This window comes from Pongo pygmaeus, chromosome 11 (assembly GCF_028885625.2).
Source record: "Pongo pygmaeus isolate AG05252 chromosome 11, NHGRI_mPonPyg2-v2.0_pri, whole genome shotgun sequence".
NCBI classification, from domain to species: Eukaryota; Metazoa; Chordata; class Mammalia; order Primates; family Hominidae; genus Pongo; species Pongo pygmaeus.
The window spans coordinates 114349893-114372359 of NC_072384.2; the positions used below are offsets into that span (position 1 = coordinate 114349893).

At 38.0% G+C, this 22467-nt stretch overlaps 1 protein-coding gene across 4 annotated transcripts in view; it reads left to right on the plus strand.

Annotated features, from left to right (window-relative positions):
* SPAG16 (sperm associated antigen 16) overlaps positions 1-22467 on the plus strand; it is a 1161609-nt gene that overhangs the window by 662488 nt on the left and 476654 nt on the right. For 3 of the 4 annotated variants that reach the window (XM_054478489.2, XM_054478490.2, XM_054478492.1), the window contains one exon: positions 15634-15819. The exons of the other annotated variant lie outside the window; for it this stretch is intronic. In XM_054478489.2, coding sequence (XP_054334464.1) covers positions 15634-15819 — 186 coding nt within the window. The remainder of the gene's footprint in view (positions 1-15633; positions 15820-22467) is intronic. 4 annotated transcript variants of the gene reach the window in all.

A 22467-nucleotide genomic window follows, 5' to 3' on the forward strand; every position in this document is an offset into this window, starting at 1 on the left:
TGACGCATAAAATTAGCTATCACCATACCCTTTTATTACCTTAAAGATTATTAAGTACCCTAAAGAGATTTGGTTAGGGGCTTGTATCTATTGATGCTTGTTGTATTATAAATTAAAACTTAGAAACCTTAAAGGTATTTATTTAAATAACTATAGAAAGTTCAATGCATGTTAACATAAACATTTTAATGCAAAATCAATATAATGCCTAAAACAAAAAAATTAATGAAAAGTGTGACATTATTTTATACTTCCGTAAAAATCTTTGTGGTACCTGGCTCAATAAATTGCCAGTAGAGGGAAATTTTTCTGTTCTTGTCAACCTTAGCAGGAATTTATTTATTTTATTACTCTTCAAAGAACCATTTTTGTCTTTGTTGATCTTCCATTCTATTATTCTATCATATATATAGTATACGCTTTCTAACCTCAAAATATCATGCATAGCACAATGATTTTAAGTCTGTTCTCTTTTCATTATAACCAGTAAAAAATTAAATTCCCTCCAAAATACTGATTTGACTTCATGTCAGAGTTTTGATGTGTTGTGTTGCCATTCAGTTCTATTTTAAAACATTTCCTCTCTTATATATGTTATTTAAAACTATGTTTTAAAATTTGCACAAATATACATTATCAGTATATTTGCATACTGATCAATCAGTGATATTGATCTTTATTTCATAATCTTGTTGGGAACATGTATGTCTTCTTTTGGAAAGAGTCTGTTCTTTTTATTTGCCCATTTTTAATCGAGTTGTTTGTTTTTTTGCTTGTAAATTTGTTTATTTTCCTTATAGATGCTGGATATTAGAACTTTGTCAAACACATAGTTTGTAAATATTTTGTCCTATTCTGTAGTGTATTAGCCTATTCTCACACTGCTGATAAAGAAATACCTGAGACTGGGTAATTTATAAAGGAAAGAGGTTTAATGACTCACAGTTCCACATGGCTGCGGAGGCCTCGTAATCACGGCAGAAGGTGAATGAGGAGCAAAGTCACGTCTTACATGGTGGAGGCCAAGAGGCCATGTGCAGGGGAACTCCCCCCACCTCTTTTTTTTTAAATTATACTTTAAGTTCTGGGATACATGTGCAGAACGTGCAGGTTTATTACATAGGTATACATGTGCCATGGTGGTTTGCTGCACCCATCAACCTATCATCTACATTAGGTATTTCTCCTAATGCTATCCCTCCCCTAGTCCCCCACCCCTCAGCAGGCCCCGGTGTGTGATGTTCCCTTCCCTGTGTCCATCTGTTCTCATTGTTCAACTCCCACTTTTGAGTGAGAACATGTGGTGTTTGGTTTTCTGTTCCTGTTTTAGTGTGCTGAGAATGATGGTTTCCGGCTTCATCCATGTCCTTGCAAAAGACATGAACTCATACTTTTTTATGGCTGCATAGTATTCCATGGTGTATATGTGCCACATTTTCTCTATCTAGTCTCTCATTGACGGGCGTTTGGGTTGGTTCCAAGTCTTTGCTGTTGTGAATAGTGCTGCAGTAAACATACATGTGCATGCGTCTTTATAGTAAAATGATTTATAATCCTTTGGGTATATACCCAGTAATGGGATTGCTGAGTCAAATGGTATTTCTGGTTCTGAGGAATTGCCACACTGTCTTTCACAATGGTTGAACTAATTTACACACCCATCAACAGTGTAAAAGTCTTCCTATTTCTTCACATCCTCTCCAGCATCTGTTGTTTCTTGACTTTTTAATGATCCCCATTCTAACTGGCATGAGATGGTATCTTATTGTGGTTTTGATTTGCATTTCTCTAATGACCAGTGATGATGAGCTTTTTTTCATGTTTGTTGGCTGCATAAATGTCTTCTTTTGAGAAGTGTCTGCTCATATCCTTCACCTACTTTTTGATGGGGTTGTTTTTTTTCTTGTAAATTTAAGTTCCTTGTAGATTTGGGATATTAATCCTTTGTCAGATGGATAGATTGCAAAAATTTTCTCCCATTCTCTAGGTTGCCTGTTCACTCTGATGATAGTTTCTTTTGCTGTGCAGAAGCTCTTTAGTTTAATTAGATCCCATTTGTCTATTTTGGCTTTTGTTGCCATTGCTTTTGGTGTTTTAGTCATGAAGTCTTTGCCCATGCCTGTGTCCTGAATGGTATTGTCTAGGTCTTCTTCTAGGGTTTTTATGGTTTTAGGTTTTACATTTAAGTCTTTAATCCACCTTGAGTTAATTGTTGTATAAGGTGTAAGGAAGGGGTCCAGTTTCACTTTCCTGCATATGGCTAGCCAGTTTTCCCAACATGATTTATTAAATAGGGAATTCTTTCCCCATTGCTTGTTTTTGTCAGGTTTGCCAAAGATCAGATGGTTGTAGATGTGTGGCATTATTTCTGAGGCCTCTGTTCTGTTCCATTGGTCTATATATCTGTTTTGGTACCAGTACCATGCTGTTTGGGTTACTGTAGCCTCGTAGTATAGTTTGAAGTCATGTAGTGTGATGCCTCCAGCTTTGAAATTCCCTTTATAAAACCTTCAGATCTTGTGAGACATTCACTATCATGAGAACAGCACAAGAAAAACCTGCCACCATGATTTAATTACCTCCCACCTGCTCCCTCCCATGACACAAGTAATGTGATGCCTCCAGCTTTGCTATTTTTGCTTAAGCTCGCCTTAGCTATTTGGGCTCTTTTTTTCGTTCGATAGGAGTTTTAAAATATTTTCTAATTCTGTGAAGAATGTCATTGGTAATTTGATAGAAATAGCATTGAATCTATAAAGTGCTTTTGGCAGTATGGCCATTTTAATAATATTGATTCTTCCTATCCATGAGCATGGAACCTTTTTCCAGTTGTCTGTGTCACCTCTGATTTCTTTGAGCAGTGTTTTGTAGTTCTTGTTGTAGAGACTTTTCATTTCCTGGGTTAGCTGTATTCCTAGGTATTTTTTTCTTTTTGTGGCAGTTGTGAATGTGACTGCATTTGTGATTTCACTCTCAGCTTAGATGTTGTCAGTATATAGAAATGCTGGTGATTTTTGCATAGTGATTTTGTATCCTGAGACTTAAAAATTTAGTTCACAAAAGTCATCTTCAACAAATACTGCAAGTTACATAAGAATACAGATGTTTCTGATTCATGCAAAGTTAAAATATGCAAAATTAAGAAATACACAAGAGAGAAATGGGGAAGAGATGCGAAAGTTGTTTATCACATCAGGGAACTTTTGGGCCAAGATTATGGGGTTTTCTGGATATAGAAATACATCATCTGGAAACAGGGATAGTTTGACTTCCTCTCTTCTTATATGGATGCCTCTTCTTTCTTTTTCTTGCCTGATTGCTGTGGCTGGAACTTCAAATATTTTGTAAAATACCGATGGTGAAGAGGGCATCCTTGTCCGGTGCTGGTTTTCAAAGGGAAGGCTTCCAGCTTTTGCCCATTCAGTATGATGTTGGTTGTGGGTTTGTCATAGATGGCTCTTATTATTTTAAAGTGTGTTCTTTTGATGCCTAATTTATTGAGGGTTGTTAATGTGAAGATGTATTTTATCAAAAGACTTTTCTGCATGTATTGAGATAATCATCTGGTTTTTGTTTTTAGTTCTGTTTATGCGATAAATCACATTTATTGATTTGTATATGTTCAACCAAGCTTACATCCCAGGGATAAAGCCTACTTGGTCATGGTGGATTAGCTTTTCGACGTGCTGCTGGATTTGATTGGCAAGTATTTTGTTGAGGTTTTTTGTATCAATGTTCATCAAAGATATTGGCCTGAAATTTTATTTTTTCTTGTGTCTCTGACATGTTTTTGTATCAGGAAAATACTGGCCTCATAAAATGAGTTAAGAAGGAATCTCTCCTCCTCAATTTTTTGGAATAGTTTCAGTAAGACTGATGCCAGCTCTTCATTATATATATGGTAGAATTCAGCTATGAATCTATCTGGTCCTGGGCTTTTTCTGGTTGATAGGCTGATATGGTTTGGCTGTGTTCTCATCCAAATCTCATCTTGAATTATAGCTCCTGTAATTTCCATGTGTTGTGGGAGGGACCTGGTGGGAGGTAATTGAATTAAGGCAGGACTTGCCTGTGCTGTTCTTTTGTTAGTGAATAAGTCTCATGTGATCTGATGGTTTTATAAAGGGGAGTTTCCCTGCACAAATTCTCTCTTGTCCCCTGCCATGTAATACATGCCTTTTACCTTCCACCATGACTGTGTGGCCTCCTCAGCTGTGTGGAACTCTGAGTATATTAAATCTCTTTTTCTTTATAAATACCCAGTCTCAAGTATGTCTTTATCAGAAGCATGAAAATGGACTAATACATAGGCTTTTTATTACTGATTCAGTTTTGTAACTGATTTTTTTGTCTGTGCAGGGATTCATTTTTTTTTTCCTGGGTTCAGGCTTGGGAGGGTGTATGTGTCCACGAATTTTTCCATTTTTCTAGATTTTTTAGTTTGTGCATAGAACTATTCAGAATAGTCTCTGGTGGTTATTTGTATTTCTGTGGGTTCAGTGGTAATGTCAGGATCAGTGTAATGCCCTTTGTAATTTCTAATTGTTTTTATTTGGATCTTCTTTCTTCTTTATCATTCTAGCTAGCAGTCTCTCTTATTTATTTTTTCAAATAACCATTGATTATTTGGATTCATTAATCTTTTGAGTGATTTTTCATATCTCAGTCTCCTTAGTTCATCTCTGATTTTGGTTATTTCTTCTGCTTGTTTTGGGGTCAGTTTAATCTTGGTTTTGTATCTTATTAAGTTTTTCAAATAACCATTGATTATTTGGATTCATTGATTTTTTTTCAGTGTTTTTTCATATCTCAATCTCCTTTGTTTATCTCTGATTTTGGTTATTTTTTCTGTTAGTTTTTGGGGTCAGTTTACTCTTGGTTCTCTAGTCCATTTAGTTGTGATGTTAGGTTCATAAATTGAGATCTTTCTAACTTTTTGATGTGGGCATTTAGTGCTATAAATTTTCCTGTTAACACTGCCTTAGCTGTGTCCCAGAAATTCTCGTATGTTGTGTCTTGGTTCTCATTAATTTCAAATAACTTCTTACTTCTTGATTTCTGCTTTAATTTCATTATTTACTCAAAAGCCATTCAAGTACAGGTATTCAATTTCCATGTAATTGTATGTTTTTCAGTGATTATTTCAGTCTTGATATTTAATTTTATTGTGCTGTGATGCAAAAGAGTAGTTGTTATGATTATAGTTCTCTTGCATTTGCTGAGGATTGTTCTGTGTCTAGTTATGTGGTAGAGTTTAGAGTATGTGCATGTGGCAATGAGAAGAATGTACATTCTATTTGTTTTGGGAGGGGAGAGTTCTGTAGATATCTATCAGGTCCTTTTGATCCAGTGCTCAGTTCAGGTCCTGAATATTTTTGTTAATTTTCTGACTCAATGATCTAATACTGTCAGTAGGGTGTTGAAATCTCCACTATTATTTTGTAGGAGTCTAAGTCTCTTTGAAGGTCTTTAAGAACTTGCCTTATGACTCTGGTTGCTTCTGTGTTGAATGCATATATATTTAGAATAGTTAAGTCTTCTCGTTGAATTGAAATCTTTACCAGTATGTAATGCTCCCCCTTTTTTTGTCTTTGTTTGTTTAAAGTCTATTTTGTCTAAAATTAGGATAGTAACCCCTGCTTTTCTCTGTTTTCCATATGCTTGGTAGATTTTTCTCCGTCCTTTTATTTTGAGCCTCTGAGTGTTACTGCACATGAAACAGGTCTCTTGAAGACAGCATACCAATGAGTCTTGGTTCTTTATCCAATTTGCTACTCTGTGCCTTTTAATTAGGGCATTTAGCCCATTTACATTTAAAGTTATTGTTGATATGTGTGAATGTGATCCCGTCTTCATGATGTTAGCTTGTTATGCAAGCTTGTTTGTGCGGTTGCTTTACAGTGTCATTGGTCTGTATACTGGCAGGTTAGGATGCACGCACACACACGTTGGCATGGGGGAAGGTAAAACCCAACCACGTACACACATGTTGGCAATGTGATATAGGTGGTTACTGTGGGCCTGGAGGAAGCTGCAGTGGGGGTAGGGAATAGGCAGGCTGGTGTGTGGCCATGGGGGCTGCCCCATTGGACCTCTCTGCCAGTCAGGCACAGTTCACCAGTGCAGGAGCTATTATGTGGGCTCCCAGAGCACTCGAGGCTGTTCTACAAGCAGGCATGGCCAGGCTGGGGCCCTGGAAGAGGCCAGCAGACCAAGGGGTGCTCAAGTCAGACTAGCCCCATCTGATGGGCAAGACTGCCCTGCAGAGTTCCAGTCTGAGAGTTTCTCTAGGGATAATGTCTCCTGTGGTAGCATGTCAAGCCTATGGGGATGGGCATCCCTTGTCATGCTCTGCCACAAGTGCTTAGGCACCAAATCCTTTTGGCTCTGCATCAGCTGGCATGCTGCCCCTACCAATTCTCTAAGCAGCTCTTCGTGCCGACTCAAGTATCCATGATAGTTTAGGGGTCTCCTCCTGCCAAGATTCCAGAGGCCTGTGGCAAGAGTAGTTTGATCCTTGTCAGTTCAACTCACCCATTCCTTTGGAGATGTTGGAGGGCAGGAATTAATCCCCTGCGTGGTAGCCTCCTGTAGGGTTCCCAGCTTCCTCCCACTTGAGCACAGCTTTTGTGTCTTCCCTTCATCCACTCTCACAGGCTTCCCTCTGAAGCTCTGTCAGGAGTGTGCCAATTGTCTTGGTCCCTTGATGGCAGTTGTTCCACCTGGTTGTGTCAAGTTGGCCATCTTCTACTTAATCAGGTCTTCTTGTTGAATTGAAACTATTGCCATTATATAATACTCTTCTTTAGCTTATTTGGTCTTTGTTGGTTTAAAATCTGTTTTGTCTAAAACTAGGATTGCAACCCCTGCATTTTTGTGTTTGTTGTTGTTGTGGTTTACGTGGTTGATTTTTTCCCCATTCCTTTATTTTGAGCCTATGGATGTCATTGTATGTGAGATGGGTCTCTTGAAGACAGCATACTATTGGGTCTTCCTTCTTTATTCAGCTTGCCACTCTGTGTATTTTAATTGGGGGATTAAGCCTGTTTACATTTCAAGGTTACTATTGATATGTACGAATTTGATCCTGTCATCATATTGTTAGCTGATTATTATGCAGACTTGTCTGTGTGGTTGCTTCATAGTGTCACTGGTTTATGTACTTAAGTGTATTTTTGTAGTGGCTGGTAATGATCTTTCTTTTTCACATTTATCACTCCTTTTAGGACCACTTGTAAGGCAGTTCTGGTGGTAATGAATTCATTCAGCATTTGCTTGTTTGAAAATGATCTTATTTCTCCTTCACTTATGAAGCTTGGTTGGGCTAGATATGAAATTCTTGTTTCAAATATTCTTTTAAGAATCCTGAATAGAAGCACTCAATGTCTTCTAGCTTGAAGAGTTTCTGCTGAAAAGTCCAACCTGATGGGATTCCCTGTGTATGTGACCTGTCTCTTCTCTCTAATTACCTTTTACATTTTTTCATTCATTTGGACATTGGAGAATCTGATGATTGTGTGTCTTGGAGATGATCTTCATGTATAATATCTCACAGGAGTTATATGCATTTCATGGATTTGAATGTTGGTCTCTCTAGCAATGTTGGAAAGTTTTCATGTACAGTATCCTGATATATGTTTTCCAAGTTGCTTACTTTCCCCCTATCTCTTTCAGGGACACCAATGAGTCATAGTTTTCGTCTATTTACATAATCCTATATCTTTTGGAGATTTTGCTCCTTCCTTTTAAATTATTTTTTCTTTATTTTTGTCTGACTGGGTTATTTCAGAGAGCCAGAATTTCAGCTCTTAGATTCTATCCTCAGTTTCTTCTATCCTGCTGTTTATACTTGCGATTTAATTATGCAGTTCTTGTAGTATGTTTCTCATCTCTATTAGATGAGTTTGGTTCCTTTTTTATAATTGCTATTTTGACTATCAGCTCCTGTATCATTTTACTGTGATTCTTAGCTTCCTTGGATTGGGTTTTGCTGTTTCCCTGTATCTTGATGATCCTTGTTCCTGTTCGTATTCTGAATTCTATTTCTCTCATTTCAGATATTTCAGCCTGGTTAAGAACTCTTGCTGGGGAAATAGGATGATTATTTAGAGGAAAGAAGGTACTCTGGCTTTTTGAGTTGTCAGAGTTCTTTCACTGGCTTTTTCTAATTTGTGTGGGCTGATGTTCCTTCAATCTTTACAGTTTCCATCCTTTCAGTTGATTTTTTGTTTTTTTGTTCATTGATGCTCTTGGGGATTTTATTATGTTAAAATTGAGTTTGGTTGACTGGCTTTGATTCTAGTACACTACTGGGTCTTGGTGGCGCCCTCTATGATTACTGTCTGCATGCCTGCATTTCTTCTGTTGGGCGTTCCGATCTATTGAGTTTCCTCAAGCAAGGGCTGCAGTTGGCAGACAAGCTGTATTCTTGCCAGGTTGGCCTTAATTTGATGTCCATGTGCTTCCCAGGGAAACATGGGGTTGCACTTGCCTGCAGAGTTCAGGCAGAAGTGGGACATCTGGGTTGGAAGGTCTAGTGGATGTTTCCATCTGGCTATGGGAGGCACAGGTGGGTGGAGTTGCCTACCCTGACCTCCTGGTGTTTCCAGGGCAACAGGAGCCTGCCTGCACCCCTCAGCAAATTCAGGGAAAACTAGGACTGTTGGGCCAGCAGCCCTAGAAGATGTGGCTCACCTGACCGCCAGTGGCAGGGGTTGGTGGGGATGCTTGTCCTGCTTTCTGGGAGCTTCCTAGGACAATAGGAGTCTACCCACTGGTTGAGTTCCCACAGTAGTGGAACTGCTGGGCCAAAAGCTCCAGCAGGCATTGCCTGCCTGGCTGCCAGTGGCAGGGTCAGGCAGGTTCATGTGCCCTGCTGTCTGGGTGTTTCCTGGGACAACAGAAAGCTGCACCCTCTAGATCAGTCACACAGAAGCCAGACTGCTGGGCCAGGAGCCCTAGCAAGTGTTGCCTGCCTTGCAGGGTCAGTGGGATCACATGCCTTACTGTCCAGGTGTTTCCTGGGACAACAGGAGGCTTGTGCTCCTCAGCTGAGTTCCCTCAGAAGCAGGACCACTGAGCCAGAAGCTCTATCATGTGTTGCTTGCCTGGCTATCAGTAGCAGGTTTGGATGGGGTTGTCTGCCCTACCATCTGGGTGTTTTCAGGGCAGCAAGAGGCTGTGCCCTCCAGCTGAGTTCAACAAAAGTAGGACTGCTGGGCTGGAAGCTCTAGCACACATTGATCACCTGGCAACCAGTGATGAGGGCAGGTGAGGTCACATGCTGCTGTGCTCTCTGGGTGTTTTCCAGGGCAACAGAAAGCTGCACCTTCCAGCTGAGCTCACATAGAAGTGGGATGACTGGGCTGGAGGCTCTAGCAGTTGTTGCCCACCTGGCTATCCATGGCAAAAGTGGGTGGGGTCATGTGCAGCCTCCTGCCACCTAAGTGTTTCCCGGGACATCAGGAGGCTGTATCTTGCAGCTGAATTTACACAAAAGTGGAACAACTGGGCTGGAAGCTCTAGTAAGCATTGCCTGCCTGCCTAGCAGTGGTGAGGGTGGGTGGAGTGGCAGGCCAAATTCAGGCTAAAGTGGGACTGATGGGCTAGAAGCTGGTGCTGAGCCCCATCTGGCAAGGGGGTGGGTGGAGCAATCTTACTGCTCCAAGGCACTGCAACTATGCCTTTATTCGGGTGATGGCACTGGTGCTGGTCTGCTCTGGGGTTAAAGGCTTGTAGTCCCCTTGGACTTGATAGTTGCCCCTGCAAAATGTCTGGATGGCTCTCTCCCTCAGTCTGGAAGCACAGTTGGGGGCCAGGCAGATTTTCCTACTCCCAGTCTTGTACAGGTCTCTGAATCTCCCGGGGAGCTCTCACTCTCTCACCCTTTCCCATTTTTGGAGAGGTTCTTCTGCTGCCACATTGATCCCAGACAGACAGCTTTGCTCCTCTCTACTCTCTGTGTTCTCCTGCTGCCTTCGTGGATCCTAGCATGGTTTCTCAGATGATTGGCCTGCAGGGTCAGTGTTGACTAGCCTTTTAGTTCCTCTCTGTGAGAGCGGCACATACAAGCTGCTTCTAGTCTGCCTTCTTGGCCCTATCCCTCATCTTTATTTTCATTTCCTTTGGCCTAGGTAACTTTTTTTGGTACTTTTTCATTTTGCTTTGCTTTGCTTTGTTTACTCTCAATCTCTGTATCTCCTTAGAAGTTTAGTGTGCCTTGTGTAAAAATCATATAGCTGAATTTGTTTCTTTTTAGCCAAACTGAAAAATCTTTGTCTTTTATGTCTCTTAGCTTCCACTTTAGTCCATTTATGTTTGTTGGATTTGTTCATATGTTTGTATTTCTATCTAAAAACTTATTTTTAAAATTCATTTTCTATTTGTATCATTTATTCCAGTGCTTTTTTCCTCCTTTCCTATTTTCTTTTAGATATATTAGATATTTATAATTATAAGTTTTTCTTACCCATTTCTTTTTTTCTTATAGTGTTTTGGAAGTCATATGCTCTATTATTATTCTCATAGTGCCCACCCTTAACATTTTACCATGCTGACTTAATTTAGTAAAGCCTAAATTGATCAAGGTTTTACTTTCTCTTCTTAACGGCACATGAACTTTATTGTTAATATTATATCACTATTGTTTTGTTATTTTTATTTTTACAAGCATTTTTGTTTTATTTTTGCAAGTATTTTATTTATCTACACAAATATTTGTATATACTTACATGTTTACCAAATTGTTTGCTCACTATTTCTTCCCTTTCAGATCTTCTGTCCCTAAAATACATCCTTAGTAATTTCTGTAGGAGAAGACTGCTTTGTTTAGTTGGAACATTAATACTTGTTCTTGTTTCTTTTATTCCTTTTTTTTTTTTTTTGAGTTGGAGTCTTGCTGTGTTGCCCAGGCTGGAGTGCAGTGTCACAATCTTGGCTCACTGCAACCTCTGCCTCCTGGGTTCAGGCAATTCTCCTGCCTCAGCCTTCCAAGTAGCTGGGGCTACAGGTTTCCACTACCATATCCAGCTAATTTTTGTATTTTTAGTAGAGATATGGTTTCACCATGTTGGCCAGGCTGGTCTCGAACTCCTGACCTCAAGTAATCTGTCTGCCTTGGCCTCCGAAAGTTCTGGGATTACAGACATGGGCCACTGTGCCCAGGCCTGTTCTTGTTTTGAGAGAGATTTTTGATAATTCCAGAGTAACGTTATTTTCTATTAGCTCTTTGAAGAAATTTCACCCCTGTGACTTATTTTCTCTGTGATGTTGTTCAAGTGTTTTAGAGATAATGTAGTCATCTTATGAGTGATAGTGAGGATCAAATATATATATATAAAGTGCTTATTAGTGTTTCTAACACATATTTATCACTATATAAATAAATAACCTTATTTTTCTTTTTTCCCTCTTCTTTTTTCTTATAATTCTTATTATTGCCAATGCTGCTCAGCAATTCACTAAAATGCAGCTAAGTAAAAATTTCTTTTTATTTACATCACTGTTTATCCTGTTTGGTATACATTTTTCTTTCCAAATATGTGTTTCTAGGTCTTAAATTGTCTAGTTTCTGTACATTCTCAACCCTTAATTCTTTGAATGTTACATCTATCTTTTATTTCCATTCTCTTCTGGAATTTTGATTAGGAAAACATACTTTTTTATTGTATCCTTTATAATTTTAAACACCTATACTGTGTTCAGTTCCTCATCTGTCTATAGTTGGGATAATTTTTTCAAATATGTACTTTATTTATTTTTATTTTTTATTTCCATAGGTTTTTGGGGAATAGGTGGTGTTTGGTTACATGAGTAAGTTCTTTAGTGGTGATTTCTGAGATTTTGGTTCACCCATCACCCAAGCAGTATACACTTTACCCAATCTGTAGTCTTTTACCTCTCACCCCCCTTCCACCCTTTCCTCCAAGTCCCCAAAGTCCATTGTATCATTCTTATGCCTTTGCAGCCTCATAGCTTAACTCCCACCTGTGAGTGAGAACATATCATGTTTTTCATTTTTTTCCAGATTTATTTCCCAATTCATTTACTCTGAATTTTGCTGTTTCTCATATGCTATTTAACCCATCCATTGATTTCTTAATTTCAATAATTTTATTTTTAAATTTTCTAAATATACATTTTTTTCAGATTTGCAGATTCGCGTTATAACCTTATGTGGTTTGATCTTTTTATTGTAGCTGTTATTTCCTTATATACTTTACTTATATTTTGTACCCTTTAATTATAACAACTAGTGTCCTTCAGGGTATATGTGTTTGTTAATTTTATTAGCTCATCCTCAGTCATGGCTTCTTATTTCCCATTATGTGTTTGAAAATAATTTTGTAAGCTCATACTTGGTTGAATTTTATTTGCAGAATTTTGAATAGCTAATTTCTAATAACTTGGGCTGTATACCAACAGCATGGATCCACATTATTAGTCAGCTCGGTCTGCCATAAAAAAATAACAGAGACTGGGTAGCTCAAATAACAGAAATTAATTTCTCACACTCCTGGAGGCTAGAAGTCTAAGATCAGAGTGCCAGCCTGATCAGGTTCTGGTGAGGACCCCATTCTTGGCTTGTAAATGGCTGCCTTCTTGCTGTGTCCTCACAATGCAGGGAGCGAGTTAACTCCAGTCTCTTTCTCTGATTGTAAAGGCACTAATCCTATTACAAGGTTCCCATGCTCATGACCTTGTCTAAACCTAGTTATTTCTCAGAGGCCCTACCTCCAAATACTGCCACATTGGAATTAGGGCATCAACGTACGGATCTGGGAAAGGATTGGCACAGTCAGTCAGTCCATAACATTCACTTTTGCTCTCTTTGAGAGCTTTGGTTCCTGCTATTTGTGTGGAGCCCAGGGAAACTCTGATCTTTTGCATCTCTTTTTTTTTAATTTTTTAATTTTAATTTTTATTTTTATTTATTTTTTATTTTATTTTATTTTATTTTATTTATTATTATTATTATTATTATTATTATTATTATTATTATACTTTAGGCTCTATGGTACATGTGCGCAACGTGCAGGTAAGTTACATATGTATACATGTGCCATGCTGGTGCGCTGCATTTAAAACACACCTTTTTGATTTTAGTGTACCATTCTTTTTCTCTCTCTTGATTTCTCTCAGCCCTCAGAAGTGGCCTTGATTTTTTCATGAACCAAAGGTATACAGTTTTCCATATTTCAGGCCATGTCTTTTGAAAGGCAAACCATTTCAAAAGAATATTCAGAATTTTATATTTGATATATTTTGGATTTAGTATATGAGCTCTGATCTCTATATATTAAAAACGTATGGGAATATTGTTTATATTTATTTTGACTAAATATCAGTTACAGCACTCACAAAGAAATAATACTGCTTCGTTCTAGTTGTAATTATTCCAGTGTGATTTGTTCTTTTGCCTGGCACATGGTTTAAAGCACAAAATAAGCATATGAAACATATGAGAGAGTTTTTCAGCCACAGGCAGAAACATACCTCAATAATTTTTATCCTACGCTAAGATTTTGGTCCATAATAACATGATAACCATTGGAAAAATAGATTTGAGAAAGAGGCATGCTTAAATAATTTTTAAATTTTTTTACATGTATGTTTTTAGATTAGTGTATTGTTCAATCTTTAATATTAAAAACTAAAATTCTGAATGACAAACATATGTGCAAACAAACAATTGTGGCAAAAACAGTTTTTGCTGGTGAAGGGACTAGCTGCCATTTGGTGATTTTTCAGATAGTCAAATTTGAAAAATCAATTGGATCTTCTCTTCTCTTCTCTTTTCTCTTTCTCTTTTTGAGACGGAGTCTCTCTCTGTTCCCCAGGCTGGAGTGCAGTGGCATGAACTCAGCTCACTGCAACCTCTGCCTTCCGGGTTCAAGTGATTTCCTGCCTCAGCCTCCTGAGTAGCTGGGATTACAGGCACGTGCCACCACGCCTGGCTAATTTTTTTTTTTTTTTTTTGTATTTTTAGTAGAGATGGGGTTTCACCATGTTAGCCAGGATGGTCTCTATCTCCTGACCTCATGATCTGCCTGCCTTGGCCTCCCAAAGTGCTGGGATTACAGGCGTGATCCATCACACCTGGCCCCTTGGATATTCTTTTCTAACTCAAATGAGAATATCCTCATTATATAATCCACCTTCTCTCCAGAAACTTCAAGCTCTTTCTCTCTAATGGTAGCTGTTTCTACGCTGCAGATAAAAATTGCATTTCCCTCTTAGCTGAAAAATACCTAAGCCTATGAGCAAGAAAACAAAATATTTTTTGATCCTACTATTCCCTCTGTCGAGGTGCCAGAAACTTTTTCTTCTTCATTTATAGCATAATTTCATTCATGCTTGCATGTATTTCTATGTTTACTTACTCTAAAGCATTTACTAAGCACTTTAATTGGTCAGTCATAAGGCTTCGTGCTGTAGAAACAGATGAAATGCAGTTCTCCATCATAAAACAGTCTGGCAGGGAGGAGGAGGATAAATAAGTGGTTTATTACAATTTGGTGAGAGAAAGTACCTAAGAGAACACATTTAAAAAGCATGCAATGCAGAAGGATGTGTAGAAGATGATGGAAGTAAAATTTTCTTGCAGCTGATGTTACATACGTACACACACACACAAAACCAACTAGATGTTTCTGTTGGTGTCATTGACACCCATTTCTTTTCTTTTTTTTTTTTTTTTTAAGACTGAGTCTTACTCTGTCGCCCAGGCTGCAGTGCAGTGGTGCGATCTGGGCTCACTGAAACCTCTGTCCTTGGGGTTCAAGCAACTCTCCTGCCTCAGCCTCCCGAGTAGCTGGGATTACAGGCTCACGTCACCATGCCCGGCTAGTTTTTGTATTTTTAGTAGAGACGGGGTTTCACCTTGTTGGCCAGGTTGTTCTACAACTCCTGACCTCAGGTGATTCGCCCGCCTCGGCCACCCAAAGTGCTGGGATTACAGGTGTGAGCCACCGCGCCCGAGCCTGACACTTACCCATTTCTTAAACTAGCTTTTGTGTCCACCACTTGAAAGCCACTGCTTTAAGATCTACTAATTACCGAAATGCAAAATTGAATGAGTCATGCTCAACCACCCAGCACTTAAACATCTCTTTGATCTCTCATGATCTAACTCAAAGATATCTCATTCCTGATTCACTTCTTCCTTCATCCAAACTGCACTCCTGAAGCATTTAATTAATCTAAACATAAGCAATGCTGACTTACTGTTTCATATTGTATTATGTTTTTGAAACTGATTTAGCCCATGTCTGAATCTTTATTGTTCTGAAGCCCGATTATCCACAGAGCCTAATATATACAATGCTGAACCAAACAAACACATGATAACAAAAACACTAATTTAGTGAATAAATCTAGAAGAATCTAGAAGAATTAATCTAGAAACTGCACGGCAGCAGTTTCTCTCTTCAGCTTGAATTACTAAGCAATTCAAGTTAGCAATTGTGTATACCCAAATAAGATAATAATATTTAGTCATTTAGATATGCCACTGCAAGTAAAAATAAATCAGATGCATACACATACACACAAATTACTCATAGAATGCAGTATTCATAAAACTTAATTATGTTACATTTTAAACAAGCTGTCTTTTTATGTTTTTGCAAATAGTGGCGACAAATTGGCTACTTCAAGTGGTGACACTACAGTTAAATTATGGGATCTATGTAAAGGCGATTGCATTTTGACCTTTGAAGGACACAGCCACGCAGTATGGTCCTGCACGTGGCACTCCTGCGGCAATTTTGTGGCTTCTTCCTCACTGGATAAAACTAGCAAAATCTGGGATGTTAATAGGTAAGAAGTACTTTAAACATGATTAATCCTCTGTGTTGATACATATACGTGGGTAAAGTTCTTTTTTTTTTCCTTGATGCTACCCAGGGAAACATTAAAAGAAACTGTTAGTTGATAAGATTATAGAGAGCTACTTAAATAATCTTTGTGAAATCCATTTCTAACTCCATTAATCTTTGTTGATATAATAATTTCTTTCTAAATGTAAGTATCAAGATCAAGCCTGTGTAATAAGATTAGAATTGCTTCATTGGAAAGCTGTTTGTTTTAAGCAGGATAGAAACAAATACTTCTTTTAAAGAGTTGGATTTTTAGTTCTGCTTTCCATGGGCTTGTTATCACTCTGTACTATTAAATTTAATAGTTCAACGAACGTAAATATAACAGAAATAATTATTTTCTTTATGCTTAATTTGTTATGTCGTGATATTCTTGATTAAATGTTTCTTGTTAATTCATAAATTGTAGGAAATAGTATACTGTATTGTATGTAAAATCCTATACATATCATGTGGATTTGGAAGTTTTATGTTTTGATTTTAATTCAAGATAGACAAATTCGTTATGTTTAAAATATTGAAATTACTATCACCCATATATTTTTGGGTGTTCATTACGTTCTGTTAGGTTTGCAAATATGATACAGAGAAGTAAATTTAGCTACTATCAAATACGCTAATTCCTTCAGCTACGGGGTTATATATCATCCATCAAACTTTCTCAGTAGTCTGTGGTCCTAGCTCTGGAAAGGCCTCCATCCAATCAGAGGAACACCCATAACAGCAGAGAAGTGCCCTCTCCTCAGAGGGCTGAGGTTCCAATTTGAAAGTCCTCCCTTCAAGGGTCTGAGTTTTAATATTCTACCTTATTCGCTGTGTTCGCTCAGTCCTGAGGTGGTAGCTCTTTCTTGAAGTTGTTATCTCCATGATATTTTACTGTTCTCTTTTCCCTTTTTTAGTTACTTAGTTAGCAACTTTATTCAGTTTTTACCATCCTGTATATGAAATTATTATTGTTACAATGATAGGTGCAAGTTCCGTTTCCTGACAAGTCCTTGAAAGATCCGGGGCATTAGTGGATAAGGAGCGTAATCCACCTGAGTTATAAAGCTGTAGCTAAATAAAATTAGCCTGCTCCATAGGGAAAAACATGACTGTGAATAACATATTTTAGACCTATGTCTATCTGAAATAGTGACAATTTCAGATAGCTTTTAATTCTCAGATGGGTACTTACTATTTATCTGGAATATCCAATCATGTATAATTCTTTATTATATTTCTATAATGTGTGTTGGATTTCATAAATATTTCTTATAATAGATTAATGGAATTTTAACACTAGTATTTAATTTGAATTTTGTATCACTTTTGACTTGGTTGAGGATTGTAATAGAAAACAGTGATCTATTTGTAATCTAAATGTAATACGTCTTTAGAACTCTTAACTACCCAGGGTGTTTAAAAGCAAACTATGGTTAAAAAACTCGGTAGTCTCAGCCCTACTTGGAATGATTTCAAACACTTTGACTTGACAACTTTTCTCTATAACCCTGGTATCTAAATACTGACTTTCCATTGGTGCCCAATAAATCTTGATATAACAGATCAAAATTGCTTCTGATTGATGCCAAAATTCTTTAAACTTCAAGTTTCCCATCACTGTCAAGAGTTCACTTTCATCATCAAGGACAAAAAAAAATTGTACTAATTTTGGCGTTGAGGTAGTGGATAAGTATTGACAAATAAAGTAGAAACTGATTGTTTCTATAGTGGCTATTGATATACCTTTCAGAGTCACAATCAAAGTACCAAGCTCTAATTTATAATTACTCTCAGATCAATACTATATAGATATGTCTAAAACTAGTGTCTTGCTTCAAAATTTCATAGATTATTTGAACTGGCTTAGTTACTTAAGGCAAGAGATTATTTACCTTGGTAAGATGGATGGTGGTGGAGCTATGCTATGCTGTGTCATATATTCTCGGCTTGATGCTGTATAAATAAATATATTTATATATATATATATATATATATATATATATATATATATACACACCAAGTCTTGTTCTGTCACCCAGGCTAGAGTGCAGTGGCACAATCTCAGTTCACTGCTCTGCAACTTCTGCTTTCTGGATTCAAGCAATTATCCTGCCTCAGCCTCCCGAGTAGCTGGGACTACAGGCATGTGCCACCACACCCGGCTAATTTTTGTGTTTTTAGTAGAGACAGGGTTTCACCATGTTGGCCAGGCTGGTCTCAAACTTCTAAGCTCAGGTGATCCGCCCACCTCAGCCTCCCAGAGTGCTGGGGTTACAGGCGTGAACCACTGCACATGGCCATGCTGCATAGTTCTTAATAAATAACAAATTTATATTGGTGGACAGTATTAGTCAACAGAGAAGAAAGAGTTTAGAATGCATTCTTCTCTTTTCACACCCATCCTTTCCTTCAAGCTTCTGGCTCAGTCTTGAACAGCCTTGATTGGTGTTCTATCTCTAGCTCTGCAACTTTTTCTGAATTGGACAATACTTGGTAAGACCATCCATTTAGTTCCTCACCAAAAAGTTGGATCACTGTGAAGCATCAACAATATAGAAAATTTCAGATCAAGATTCATATTTACTGAATGCTAATCAGAATCTATGAACAATTATCTATGACACTCAGTCTGAATAATTCCATACTCTACAAGGTTTCTGTGAATAATTAACAGTAGCTTTTTTATTATCTTCTGAATGATCAGGTATATAAATTGTTATGTATTTCACTCAGTGGTCATTTGAAAACACACACACACACACACCCACACACACATACCAGTGTAACCCAGAGAGTGCTTGGCACATGGTGGTTTACTCACATAAATGAATAAAGAGTGAATCAACAAGTAAATATGGCAAAAGTATTCTAAATATTCTCCCTGACCCATCCACATTTAAACTATAATATAATTATGCTGTCTTATCCTACACAAATCAATAAAATGATGAAAATGGGGTAGAAAAATCAGAAAATATCTCAGCTATAAAAAATAATTTGTATTTCTTCAGAGGCATTTAGAGGCATTTGTGCATAACATTAATCAATAAGTATTCATGAAATGACTTAACAGTGTTGGTCTGTGTTATAGATCTAAGACAATTCTCATACTCAACCATTGCCTTCAATGAGATTACAAGTAATTTAAAATGCAACAATTTTGAAGCAATAAGGGAGTATGCAATGCATCTACCATTTATATTTATAATATCAGATCAGGTATTCTAGTTGACTCCTGGGTGCTTTTCTTCCAAGGTAGCTGGGTATTTGGCTGAGCAGTTATATCACACTGTTACTCTGATATTTGGAAGGCAGACCATGTGCCTGCTTAGCTTGTAGCTTGAAGGAGAAGGGATCGGAAACAGCCAAAATGTTACTGAATGTTGCTATTCCAGCTGTTTTAACAAGGTGTTACACAGACAAGAATTGGGTGGTTTGTACCAAGGATAGTAGGAAACAGAGGGACTTGTAAAATTCAACAGCTTCTTGATCCCTAATGTTGGGAGATAAATCTGTGGCCTTTATTTCTAAGTGTATTGTGTCTGATACTCTTGTAATTACATGGGAAGAGGAAAATAAAGAAGGTTTAAGAACATATGTTTACTTTAATTTGTGGTTAGTGTGGCATTGCATTGCCTGGAAGCAACTATATTAGAAACCTACCAAGTTTTTGAGAGAATTGTATTGACAAGGAAACTATGAGCCTATCCTTAAATCCTGTTGACTCTTCAACAGTGAAACAGTCCTCAGAGCCCCAAACTTGCATCCAAAAAAAAGTGGACTTGTATTTTTGCACAGTTCAGAAGGAAGGCAGAGACCATAGCACCAATCTCAATATGGCCACAGAGGATAATGAACAAGAAGGAACTACAATGGAACTAAGCTGGAAGCTACAAAGAACAATGGGGAGAGGTGCTCCTCTTGGGGACAGCCATGGTCCAATCAAGGAACTTTCTTCAGTACCACGGCAAAGTTCCTCATGATGCCTGCCTAGTTTTTTCACTATTTGGACTAGTGATGCTTGTATGATTCCCAAGTTTCTATTTTCTGTATTACAGTTTATACTGCAGTTATTCTGTCCTTACTTCACAATTGTCCATTGAGTTCATGGTGGTGATGGTGGTGGGAAGCAGAAAACTTGTATTTTGTTTTGTTGGTTACCATAATGCAAGTGACCCTGCTGAACCAAATGATGGAGATTGTGTGTCAGCCACAGATCATGAACTGTGAGACACGCAGTAACTGAAGAAGAGATCTGGGGATGTTTCTTTTTTTGGTTGTGGAGAGAAGAAAGTCAGTGAATATTCTAAGTGTGGAAGAAAGGATGACACAGATATTTGTTGAGACAAAGGCCAAACTGTGGCAGAGACTGTTAGCTTTTCACTAGAATCCACTTTGTCCTTCTTCCATATTAGTTGCACACTTGGCTGTATATCTAAATGATATTTAGTAGCCTCAATTAGTTAAGTATGTCTATGTCACTAAGTTCTATACAATAGAATATTAGTTAAAGTAGCAGGCACTATTTCCTCATTCTTCCCTCCTTGTGGTGGAATGGAATACCAATGACAATGACCACAATAATCTTAGAAGCCTATTATTGAAACTGAAAGAACAATTGTCAAGCTGCTTGAAGTAAAGCCACCCCTGTTTTGTAACTTCAGTTAGCCTGCAACATTCTCTGGACTCTCCAGCAATAAGAAAATACACTTCCAGGCCGGGTGCTGTGGCTCACGCCTGTAATCCCAGCAGTTTGGGAGGCTGAGGTAGGCCGATCACAAGGTCAGGAGATCGAGCCCATCCTGGCTAACACGGTGAAACCCTGTCTTTACTAAAAATACAAAAAATTACCTGGGCATGGTGGTGGGCGCCTGTAGTCCCAGCTACTTGGGAGGCTGAGGCAGGAGAATGGCGTGAACCTGGTGGGCGGAGCTTGCAGTGAGCTGTGATCGCGCCACTGCACTCCAGCCTGGGCAACAGAGTGAGACTCCATCTCAAAAAAAAAAAAAAGACACTTCTATTTGGTTTGAGATATTATATTTCCAGTATATTTGTCACAGTATTTTTGCTTACCTAGTCCACTGTAGGCACTCATGAATATTTTTCAGGTGATATGTTTTTCCCTCATGACATATTATTAAGGCAACCAAGACAAGCTCTGAAGTGTTCTCAAATTATTTGAAGGAGTAGTAATGGAAATTTTGTGCTGATAACAGATGGCTAGTCTACTCCCTCTTTTTTCTTCCCTTGCCCCTTCTTTCTTCCCATCTTTTTTGTCTATTGCGATGCTGTTGGAGTCCATGAAGTCCTGCTTGCCAGTAGCAACATATGTAAGTTGAATGATTAGTATGCATGGAGGTAATGCTTGTAAGACGAGTTATAAATTTTAAAAATATGCAACTGTGTCTCCATTAGTAGGACACCGTTTCAATAATGATGATTTCACTGAAATAATGAAAAACACCAAGAATTTAAATTTTATGTTAGCATTGACCACATTTACTGATAGGAATGAGTTTTGCTCATTGTAGTTAAGCCAATGGAATAAAAATAGTGCCTTCCACATGGTTGACCTCACAGGTTTATTTATTTGCTTATAGATCCAACAAATATGCATTGAGCACTTACTTCGTTCTATGCCTTATTCTAGTTACTAAGCTATAATAGTGAGTAAAATAGACAAAAACTTCTGCCTTTATGTCGATGGCATTCTTTCGGGAGGCAGAAAATAAGCCAAATGAAAAATGATAATAATTACATATAATATTTAGAGATGACAAATTTTGTAGAGGAACACTAGAGCACAGAAGGTGAAAAGGGATAGCAGGCATTGAAAAGGGTTGCAATTTTAAACAGGAAGGTTGAGAAAATCCTTGTTATAAAGTTGACATTTGGATAACCTGAATAAGGTGAAGCAGCAAGCCAAGCAGATACTTGGGAAGAGAATATTCCAAGCTCTTCTGATCAGGAAGCTTTCATATGGTGGTAGCATGACCCATGTGACTGCTAAGCAGCAAAGAGGCCAGCATGACTGGAATAAAGTGAGCAGATGAGAGAATGGTAGGGGTAAAGCAGTTAAATGAGTATGTACATATAACAGAGGGCCTTATAACCCCTGTCAATTACTTTGACCTTTATTCTCAATGAAATGGGAAGCCATTCGAGGGTTTTGAGCAGAAGAGTCTCAATCTGTTTTACACTCTGATAAGATGACTCTGGCTACTGTTTAGAGATTAGATGGTGGCAGAGGTGGGGTGAAAGCTTAAAAGCAGGTAAAAGCGGAAAGACCAATTGGGGAACTATTGTAACAATCCAGGCCAAAGATGTAGAAGGTTTCAGCCATGAGAATAGTGAAAGTCAAAAATTGTATTCTGGATAGATTTGAAAGATAAAGACAACAGGAGTTTCTGAAGTACTGTGAATTGTGAGAGAAAGACGAAACAAATGACCTGTTACATTTTCATACACCTGAAAGGCAAAGGCTCATTCTCCTTATACTGGGACACTAATATAAACATTATAAAAGGGTTTTCCAACCAGGTGTATCAACTGGTGATCCAGAAGCCATGACAGAATGAGGAATGCCTTCTCATTGTTCATCTAA